The sequence below is a fragment of the Acanthisitta chloris genome, unplaced genomic scaffold (assembly GCF_000695815.1).
Source record: "Acanthisitta chloris isolate BGI_N310 unplaced genomic scaffold, ASM69581v1 scaffold23889, whole genome shotgun sequence".
Classification (NCBI taxonomy): Eukaryota; Metazoa; Chordata; class Aves; order Passeriformes; family Acanthisittidae; genus Acanthisitta; species Acanthisitta chloris.
Genome location: NW_008690136.1, coordinates 15,377 through 26,965, shown reverse-complemented (window position 1 = coordinate 26,965; position 11,589 = coordinate 15,377). Strand labels below are relative to the sequence as shown.

The window sequence follows — 11,589 nt, the reverse complement described above, 5'->3', positions numbered from 1 at the left end:
AATGGACACATGCCCTGATTCCATAAATGTCCTACTGCTCAGGAATGTTTTTACATTAACTTGCCAATGAGATTTTTCCATTGGGATTCTCCTGTATGGCAGCAAACTTCCCAACCACTTGTATACACAACAGCAGGAGGGAAATGTCACTGCAGAGGTGTGACAGATAATCCAGGAATCTGCATGGATTTGGCTGTTCTCAGTAGTGGCATCTCTGAATCCCTGAACAGAGCAGTGACTCCTTCCATTCACTGCTGTCAGAGCAATCTGACAAGCAAATAAATAGCTCAACACTTACTACTACTATTACTATGATTATCCTGATAGTGATCTTTAATCTTCCACTCCATGTCATTAAATCTGCTTTAGAGCAACAAACTCACCTGAGTAACTCCAGGAGATAATGACTTTCCACAGCAAAGATAAATGACCATGAATACCTAGGTAATGTTGCTTTTCCCTGTGAAAAAGGGGATGGATATGAAATGCTTTTAATAATGCTAATAAACAGTTGCAAACTCCATAGAGACAGATTTTACAAGCAATGAATTCTCTGTATCAGTTCCCATATCTACAATAGGTAATTTCAGAGGGAAAACAGACTCTCTTTCCACTTCCAAGGACTGGGAGGCAAGTTTTATTTCTGATTAAAAGGGTTTTATTTGGACAGGGAAATCCCCTCCCAAACTAATATCACAATTTCTTTCTTGTTGAGCAGACATTCCTCAGTTTTCTCCCTCATTATGAGCTGTAACATCCCATGAATTCTTGCTCACTGTGATTTAAAGTTCCATATTGCTAATGGCTCACTGTTCCCAAACCCTCAACTGTCTGTAAATTAAACAGAAATATGAATTAACTGAGAACATCAAGACTGATGTGTTGCCTTGCTGCCAGCTTTGCTCTTTGAAGCCACTCTTGTATCTTTATAAGGACTTTTATAGGACACTTTCAGCCCATAACTCCTGCAAATGTGGTGTCACTCTCAATTAAAAACTCAGTCTGGATTTTCAACTTTGCCAATAAAACTGCTTTAAAAAAGTCCCTTTCAAACTGAACAAACCCATGAATTATTTTTGTATGCCTTTAAAAAATCGTTCACAACACAAATGGGTTTACATTTAGGAAAAAATAGACTAAAACAACAACAAAAATCTTTTAAAATTTGTATTTAAGCTCTGGATTTGTGAGTCATTGCTACAGGTCATGTTCATTAATGCAGCTTAGGGATCTTTTATTAAGTCTTTATCGAGTATATTAATCATTAATCAACTAAAACCTTTACAATACTTACATATTCTTAAATATATTAATTAGGGTAAAGTATGAAGGGTTTTACATACTTTGATGTTCGATGTATTGTAACTGGGCTAAGAACATAATAATTTCATGAGGCAAAAATACATTTCTCTTGCTTACAGGAAATTGAAAAAGCTTATCAAATGATCAGACAGGAACAGCCTAATTTAAACCCTGACCTTGGAGAGCTCATCCCCATTCCTTTATACCCCACAAAACAAGACCTAATTCCCAAACCAGCCCAAGACAAACAGAAGTGTTGCAAAAAGTACAGAAGAAAAGTGCTGCTCACCAAAAGCTTTGGAGAGTCTTTGGTTTGGATTAAAAACGTCACCTTTGTCATCGATGTTGGTGTTGAGAGAAGAAAGGTTAGTAAACGTAACCAGAAGCAGTTTGTCAAAAATGAGCTGTGCAGGAAGGTTTTTCAGGGTGGGGGAAAGGGAAATGTGCAACCTAGATTGGTGCAAATGGTTTCTAAAGGATCACAAGTTTTTCTCTCATAGCTCAGGTTCTGTAAGAGTCTAACATTCAAATCAAATAACTTTCATGGGCATCTCATGTGAAAACTAAGCAAGAAATCACAATGACTCCCTAAATTCAGTCAGAAGCCAACAATTTCAAGTTTGTAAAGCCAGATTAACACTGCCTCTCATTTGGTCACCAAACTAACATTTGCAAACTCCATCTCACCTTAGTTTTGGCCTATCAGTCATAACTATCATTTCAGTATCATCTAGATAGAGCAAAATACAATTGGTTCTTAGAATCAGGGAATGGACTTGGAAGATGATCCAGGCCCAACCACCTGCCCTGGGCAGGGGCACCTCCCACCAGAGCAGGTTGCTCAAGGTTTTTTGGGTACCTATTGCCAGCTTTCCTGGTTGAGTAGATTAACCTAATCCCTTGTTTAATGATTCAGTAATCCAGGTAGTTCCACAGACCATAGTACACCAAGGGAAAACTCCTTGTCATAGCTCCTCTGGGCTATGTGCTACCACCCAAGAACCTCAAAATGTTGCAATTTATCTAGTGAACCTTTGGCCTTTTACAGTTCATTCTAAACTTGTCCTCAGGTCTTGTTTTCCACCCTGGGAAGCACAACTGCAGCTGCAGAAATACCTCATTCCTTTCATTTATACAACCTCATGTCCTAAAGAATGAGTAACTCTGTAGGAACATGTCATTACACACAGACTGGAAGATGCACTACTACAGCTTGGTGACTGTCCTATGTGTCTTGCTAGTCAAAATAAATATCCCATTTATAGGCAAAAGAAACAATATCATGCAATTTCTTTCTATAATACAGAGTAGAATAACCAAAATTGAAGTTAAGTGTTCCAAAAATTTTTGGAGCAGGGATCATTAATCCTGGTTAGCCTTGAAAGCAGCTCAGGGAGAAGCTTGTGAAGTACTAGTACCTTTCATTTTCATTGCAAAAACCTGTCAGCTTTAAAGGGTCTCATGTGGGGGTTACAAACTAACTCAGGCTCAAGTCAAGCTAAAAAATAAAGTCATATTTCTGTGTGAAATGAACAACAGCCTAAAAGCAGTTTTCAATTAGGCCACACATAAGTCTAGTTATTTCTGAAACTGCAGTTGTCTTGGATGGCAGAAATGAAACTCACTTCCATGGTAATCTGAAACCCAAAGTAAAATCAGTGTTTCCAGACTTCTGTGAAGCTAAAATCTGATGCAATGGGAACAAATCACTTCCAACACAGTCCTGATGGCCATAACCGCTTCTGTTGGTTATATTCTCTAACCAAGTGCATAAGCATTTCTATTGCTTGTGCAATATTTACCTTTAATTCAACTATTTGGCCCTGCAGCTGAAGTTAGTCCTGTCATATTCATCCCTCAGCAGTTCAAACTCAAATCTGTGTGGCTGAAAGTTACTTGAACACAGAGGGAACACGGAAACTTTTGTGCAGAGCAATTTCTTACCTAAGTCTTGTAGTTGGGATGTATCATGAATTTACCTGGAGCAAAAGGAATTTGTCTCCTGCACTGAAGGATATTTTATCTTTTCCATTAAAACTCTGCTTCAAGCAGACAAGATTGATTCAATTGGCATGAATAGAAAGATGCCTTACCCAGGCAGCTGTTCTATGTCTTGCTGTGCACTACAGGGGCTTATGGGCATCATGTGGTGGCCAGAACAGTGAGTGAATTGGCTGCTCAGTTTAATCAAAATCCAGTCTAATTAAGAAAAAAATAAACCAGGGCATTGCAGATCTTTGGTGCAGCCCTTGTGTCCTGTGCTGAATTGTCACATTTTGGTACTAAGCCAAAAATCTGAACAAAATGTTATCAGACAACATCGGGATTCTGCCATTGCAAGTAATAAATACTCTTTTTTGATGCTTTTCTTGATAGTTACACATTTGTGCTTTAGTAAGGGACATTTGTCCAGAAAAAAAAGACATTCATCTTAGAGCATATTTAGAGTTCCTGTCAATTTGTCAGTGCTGACTGCTCTCATTGCCAGGCTGGTGGAATAAAAAGAACTGAAACTGTTACTACACTCCCTGTAAAATGACCTCGAGAAAAACGCGCTGCAGACCATTAATATTTTTGTAGCCTTCCTGTTCTTATCTGATGCTTAATATCTCTTTCATTTAAAGGTGTACAATCCTAGAATCAGAGCAGACTCTGTTAGGACACAGCCTATCAGCCAAAGTCAAGCAGAGATGCATAAACAAATTCTGGGCATGTCTTCATCAGGTAGAATCATTAGCTCAACATTTCAATCCATTAGCTCAAATTATTAATAGAATCAATGTGGCAATGTGAGGAAAAAATATTAAAAAAAGGTAATTTCCCTGAAATCTCTTCCAGGAAAACTCTTCTGTTTGTATCCTGAAGAATTCACGTACAAGGAAATGAAACCACATGTCCCAGCCAAAGTGCAGGAATCAAACCTAACCAACATGGTTCTGTTCCTGAAGAGGATGGACATCGCAGGCTTCACACACTGTGACTTCATCACCAGCCCAGGTAAGGCTGAAGCACCAATATTTCACATATTACTACTATTTTTGAAGGTATTTAAAGATTAGTTTCACCCTGCTATCCACAGCAGTGTTTTTTATTGAAGTACTTGTAATAATATCACCCTGCTCTGCCCACTTACCTGCTGCAGCAGCTCCCAAGTCAAAAGCTGCACTTATTAAAAAAAAAAGACCATAAAGAATCTGAATGGAATTGGAATGGAATAAAACAAACAAAAAAAAAATCAATATTCCAAGTATCTTCTCATCTAGGTTTCATATTATGTTCTTGGAGGCCACAAAGAAAATTTGTGTCCTGTTGTCCAAGGCATTGTACAGATATCCCACAGAATATATTCCTTTAATCAAAAGTTTACAACCCAAATAAACTACTGTTGTTATCTCAGGGATATATGGGGAGAAAATTAGCTTCCTCCATATCCTCCAGCATCTCCCACCTCAAATTTATAATAAGCTGTTACTTAAGGACAATATTCTTCATAAAACAAACCCAAATAAACTTTCAGTCTGAGTGGTAACTAATTCAAGCCTGAGGAGAATCAGAGTATTTTGGCCTCATGAGTGTCACCTCGTAGGAAACCTGCATGGAAAATGACTATGGAATACAGTTGGCCTGCAGTTAAATTTAACATTTATTTTACTATAAAGAAAATATATACTAAAAGGTATTGATGCTTTTAGTGCATATGAAGAAAGTTGCTCTTGAACTGTAGAACAAATTGATAAAATTATCCTAGGAAAAGCATTGAGCATTTTGGGATTTCCAGGCACAACGGAGATGGCATTCAGAGAGAATAAAAGGCTGGAGGCATTTAAGGATTTCAGAGCTGTAAGAAGTCTAAGTTTTGTCTGCATTTTGGCTAATGAAGCTGAAGAAAGCATCGTGCTGATGTGTACAGACCAGAAAGGCTTTTGATGAAGGCATGAGCTTTCCTTGGATGGACATTAAATAGGAAAAGGTTCCTGCTAACTAGATCAAAAGTTTGAGGTCAAAGTAGTGAATAGTTTTAGGAATTACAGGAACAGTGTGAGGAATGTTAGACAAACTGGTGGAACAGAGACAAAATCCCACGAACACTATAGGAGTCCACTGAAAGGAGATGAGAGTCTGCACAATTTCCTGGTCTCCTTCCCCTCCCCACAATCAAACATTTGAGACAGAGCTTTAAGGGCCCAGTACAACTCTTCCTTTATCCTAGGACAGATCACACATTGGCTTTCTTTCCACTTTATCCTATCACACATTGGCTTTCTTTCCACTTTGGAGCAGGCAACAAACTTTTTTCCTACTAGCACTTAAGTTGCTCCCCTACCACAATCCTCCAGAGATGACTCCAAAGCTCACACTGTGGGAGCACAGTTTGAAGTACCTCCTGTGAAATGCATTTGTCTGAAAGCAACAGGAATACTCAACTAAGACATTTGTGAGGAGAGTTACTGTATTATTAGATCAACTTACAGAACTCAAAACACATGTCAGCCTTTCAAGCACATAAAACCTAGAATGGTTTGGGTTGAAAGGGACCTTAAAGATCCACCAGTTCCAACCTCCTGACATGGGCTTGACCATTCCATGTCTCTTCACCTCCTTGGACTTGATTTCCCTTTGAGTAAAGATATTGCAACATCTCCCATGTGCCACAGACTTTGCCCTGTTTCTGTCCAACTAACATCCTCACCTCTTCTGTGCCATTGAAACAGATGAAGCCTTTGGAGCTTTTTAACCCATGGTGAGTTTCTCCTAAACAAAATAATGTTTTCCCTAAGAGTAAGGTGTGGACAAGAACTGTCCAACCAACAAATCAGAAGTATTCTGAAATTCATAGCAAGACTTCAAAGAGAAATACATCACAATCCATTTCCTGCACATGAAGTAGAGAACACACAGCCGAAAAGAAACAAAAATTACATCACTAAAACACTTTATTTCTGCTCAGCAACAATGTTCACAAGGGGCTTTTTTTCCCTGCTGCTCTTTGAGGAAAAATAAAAGCCTGGATTAACTCTGACTCATTACTGCATTATGAAAGCAACAAACATGTCAGGCTTACAGCTGCTGCATTTAATTCCTGCCACAATGGAGAGGAGCAAATGCAGGAGGCTTGTTACCCCTTTTAGAATTCATGAGCCATATGAAAATGGATCTGGCACTGCAGCTCTGAAGTGCATTGTTGGGATTCCTGTGCCACTAGAGCAGCGATGTGTTTACATTTGGATCAGTTGATCAGCAAGATCTTTTATATAATGGGGCAAAAGAATTCCAGTCCCACAGATCGCAGTAATGTTATGCAGTTTTGTAAATCACTGGAGGGTTTTGTAAATCAGAATACTACTAATTAATTCTGAGATTCAGATTAGATGTTAGGAGAAATGTTTTCCCTGTTAGGATGTTCAGGCACTGGGATATTGCCCAGGGAGGTGGTGGAGTCACCATCCCTGGAGGTGTTTAAGGACAGACTGGACATGGCACTTAGTGTCATGGTCTAATTGACAAGTGGTGTTAGGTCATAGGTTGGACTCGATGATCTCAGAGGTCTTTCCTAACTTGATTGATTCTGTGATTCTGTAAAAATCCTCATTTAAGCTATGAAAATCAGAATAAAGACGAAACTGTGTGAGATTTCTGTCAGGAACCAAAAGCATTTTGCAGGTTCTGCATTCATTCACCATTACCATGAATAATCTTCAGATTAAAATACTTGCCCTATTAAAACATAGTCATGGATCCCATGAAATCTGAGAGTTGTGCTGTTACAGCCCCACTGAGGATATAGAAAATCCATAATAACCAGAGTTGTATAAATGTATATAATTTTAAATTGTTTCAGAAAAAGATCTGTTTGTATATTTTGTCATTACAACTGTCAAAGACAAACTCAATGCACCATGTAAGATCTCAACAGAGATCACTTCACGGCAGGTTTATTATCTTAAGTTTACTTGTTAATTCTTTGATGGTTTAATATCTGAATGTCATCATAGAATCTTCAAGGCTGGAGAAGACCTCTAAGATCACTGAGTCCAACCATTAACCTGTCACTGCTGGAACCCCTAAACCAGATCCTCCAGTGTCAGATTCAGACACCTCTGAAACACCTCCAGGGATGGTGACTCCACCACCTCCCTGGGCAATATCCCAGTGCCTGAACATCCTAACAGGGAAAACATTTCTCCTAACATCTAATCTGAATCTCAGAATTAATTAGTAGTATTATATTTCTCCTCATGAAAAGCTTTCTGATAGCATAGCCATGGCCATTTCATGGTCTGGGCTGCACAAATCACTGGAAAAGCATAAAAGTAATTGGAGGAGGTAAGGACCAAACAGCTAACATACACAGGAAGCAAAGTATGGACTGCACAGCCTGACCCTTGGCAGCAGTTCTGTATCCACAGGGCAAGAGGTACCAGGAACAGGAGTCAGGGCAGTTCTTATAGCCCAATAACTGAGCACTTACCCCACTGAATGGAGGCAATTCCTTAGAGCATGGAGCTGGTATCACAAAAGCTTGCCCAGAGAAGCTGTGGCTGCTCCATCCCTGGGAGAGTTCCAGTCCAGGCTAGATGGAGCTTGGAGCAACCTGGGCTAGTGGAAGGTGTCCCTGCCATCCACTAGATCAGGAAAATGCAGGTCAGGCTCTGTCCAGGCTGCCCCTCCTGGCAGAAAAGCACAGCAGGGACCATTACCAACCAGACCGGAGGAGTGATGAAGCAGAGTAAGGGGGAATGGAAAGACTGCGAAGTATGAGCTTGGAAAAGTAATTTTTAATGATTAACTCTAGCTTCAAAATAATAGTTATAGCACTGGTGGCTTCAGAGCAAGACAGACTCATAAGAAAATCTAACCTCACAAGTTACAGGGGGAAAGAGAATCAGGATGAAACTGCACACAGAAGCTTTGTGCTTGCAGAAGAAATATCTCTGCATGATTTGAGGAAAACTTGGCACTAGATTTCTCCCTATCTTCAGTCTGCTATCCAAGAAGCAATGTTAAAACCAGGAACAGCAAACACCATTCCCCAGAACTATTCTCCCTGCAGTAACTACTTTGGCAGCTCCTCATGCTGTTCAGCCTAACAGAAGCTGGAAAAATTTGGGGTTTGCCAGGCAGTGAATCAGCTCTTTAAAGACAACATCCCTTCACCTGACATTCATGTCAGCTCTGACTTTATAGCAGTTCTTTCCATGGAAAGAAAAGATCTATCAAGAAAAAGCTATTTTACATACTCAGCACTGGCACAGAGGAGGAGACCAGAACACAGTGGCTGTGGATCCTCCAGGTAAGCACAAGACAGCAGTTAAATGGGCTCTTAAGAATCATGACATTTATGTTTCATTCCTGTCTCTAATGCTCACTTATTATAGAATTATAGAACTTGTTACAGCATTTTAAACAAGAACAAATCCCTTAATCAGTTCCTTATGATGGGGAGGTGTCCCTGCCCAGGGCAGGGGGTTGGGGCTAGATGATCTATATGTTCCATTCCAAGCCCTAAAATTCCATGATTCTATGAAATTCTATGATTCTTGTGCAACAAGAATAATACTTTTGTATTTACTTACTCACACACTGAGCACTTCATTTCAGCCATGTGGGATGGGATACTGAAATGAGTACAGGTGCAGCAACCTTTAGAGACATAATTTATTCTGTTCACATGACAGGTATAGAAAACTGAAACAAAGAGTTTCAAATTTTAAGCCTAAAATCAGATCATCAGATACATTATTTCAGTGCTAACAATAACACCGAGTTACACATTTGCTTTAAGAATGATCAAGAGCAGGATCTGTATTTACATACACAGATTTCCTGAACCAAGGCCAGAGCAACAGTCTTAAGTAGCCAAAGAACACAGGCAAGGGAAAGAAAATACCAGCATAGGAAATACCTTCTAAAACTCCAGGGGTGTGACAGGTTCTTGTCACAAGACACATCCTGAGAGCTTCGTTCTAACTTTGCTCCTGTGAAGCAGCAGTGGAGTCACAAAGCCTCGATGGCAGCAGCAGTTGGGGCTGGCCAGAAGCCCTACAAATAGCGACACATGCTGGCTAGAAATCATTGTGAGACAAGGCATGTTTCTGTTCTTTAAAGCAGTGTTTTCCTTATCTAAACATCTACTTTTGATTCATCATAGTTTCTAGCTAAATAGGAAGCACAGCACAAAGAACTCTCCAATGACCTCTTGCTGTTCCTACACCAACTTCTTATTGATTTTGTGCCTCAAAATGCAAAACCATAGCTGAAACCACTCCTCTTTTCTTCTTTTTTACTGTCCTTCCACCTGCTCTAATCTACCTTTACTATCTTGTGCTTTCTAGAGCAATAAAACTCCAGGAGTTTTCTCTTTTCTTTTTTTTCCTTTGGAACACTCATAGCAAGACAGGGAAGTAATTTGTGCTTATAAATCTCAAGACAACTAACTCCAGGGTATAAAAATGCAAATTACTGATGCTATCAGGGGATTGAAATTGGCTGCCATATAATCATAAATTTTGTAAGTTCTAGCACAAACCACTTTGTTGATTTCAGGAAATAAGCTTCCCATGATTTCCTGGTAATTACTCTACATCTGAATGACCATTTTTACTCTTCCTGTCTTTTCAATCACTGATACTTATCTCCTGTCATTGACTCCTGTTCATCATCAGCTCTTACTATTCCTTTCTGTAAAATTCCTAAGTATCATCTTCTCAGATGCTTTAGCTTTCCCAAGGGCTCATCTTTTATCCCACTAAACCATGTACATCTGATAGTAAATGTTCTCTTTAGACAGAGAGGCCTCATGTTTACAGGCTTGAGGGGCCAATGCAAACCTCATGAAGTTTAACAAAATGAAGTGCAAGGTCCACCAGCTGGGCCATGGCAATCCCAGGCACAGCTACAGGTTGGGTGGAGAAGGAGTTTAAACCAGCAGTGAGGAGAAAGACTTGGGGGTGATGGTGGATGAGAAACTCACCATGAGCTGCAGTGTGAGCTCAGCCCAGAGAGCCAATGGAATCCTGGGCTGCATCCACAGGAGTGTGGGCAGCAGGGCAAAGAGGTGATTCTTCCCCTCTACTCTGCTCTGGTGAGACCCACCTGGAATACTGCACACAGTTCTGGTGTCCTCAGCATAAGAAGGACATGGAACTGTTAGAGCAAGTCCAGAGGAGGCCACCAAGTTGCTAAGAGAATTGGAGCATCTCCCCTATGAGAAGTTTGAAAACTGAGTTAAGTGAAGTCACAACACTACCAGATTTATATGCTGGAGAAGTTCTCTAAAAGCTCATGTAAGGGGAATGAATAAACTATTTTTCCCTTCAGATATTAGTAACAAAAAGGGTTAAAACCAAGAGGTGTTTGCGTGCTTCTCATTTCACTTTTCTTCTTTACTTGATTATAACTAATTAATTAGAGAGAGATGGCACTAAACTAACAGTTCATTGCCAGCTAAGCTAAAACCTCAACTCCAGATTTTCTTGCAGTTGTGGTGTTATGGCTAAGTGTGACCTACCAGCTAATTACTGCCTTGCTTTGCTTTTGTGGTGCTGCAGAAGGAGGGACAGAGTACTGCCAGATCCGTAATGAATGCAAGAAATTATTCCTAGTCCTCTCCTGATGAAGGTACAAGAACAAGTACATCCCCTGCCTGTGTGGGCAGCTGTGGTGGTGCTTTGGTTATTTTATTTAGAGAGATTTTGGCATTACTCTGCAAACTAACAGCAGCCCACAGAAGCCTGATAAATTGCCAGTGCAGTCATTAGCTTCCCAGGGCTGGGGATGAGGCCAAGTCCTGCTGTAGGGGAATTTTTGCCACCAGCTCCAAGGGGACTAGAATTGTACTTGTTATCCATAAAACAGAGAAAATATCAAACAGTTCCTTAAAGTGGAGTAAGGAGAAAGTTGCTGCAGTGAGAGAAGTTATGAATATAAATGAACTGGCACCCAAAAAAGATAGTGACCATTACAACAAGAGCTGGAATAGGAATCTACCTTTGAAAAGAGCTGGGAGGAAAGAACCTTCACACTTCAAGAGTTCCCAAGTTTCCACTGAAGTCTTTCATGCTCTAACAACTACTTCTAAGAGCATAGGCTTGACAACCACTCAGTCTTCAGCTTCACTCTCTATAGGTCCAGAACTGTAGCCATCATAGTTGCATATCAAGCTCTTGTTTAACCAAAGGGATCTACTTTTATCATCATCATATTTCCTACAGCCCTGCTCAAGTACTCATTTCGAGTAGTTATTTGCTTAATGCTGTCATTTCAGGCATGTTTTTTACCACTGCCAGC

At 40.0% G+C, this 11,589-nt stretch overlaps 1 protein-coding gene across 1 annotated transcript in view; it reads left to right on the top strand.

Annotated features, from left to right (window-relative positions):
- The window catches only part of DHX32 (DEAH (Asp-Glu-Ala-His) box polypeptide 32), a gene marked incomplete at its 5' end in the record, with an annotated part of 25,887 nt that overhangs the window by 7,257 nt on the left and 7,041 nt on the right, over positions 1–11,589 (top strand). The window contains 3 exons of the mRNA XM_009081713.1: positions 1,422–1,667; positions 3,927–4,026; positions 4,141–4,299. Coding sequence (XP_009079961.1) covers positions 1,422–1,667; positions 3,927–4,026; positions 4,141–4,299 — 505 coding nt within the window. The remainder of the gene's footprint in view (positions 1–1,421; positions 1,668–3,926; positions 4,027–4,140; positions 4,300–11,589) is intronic.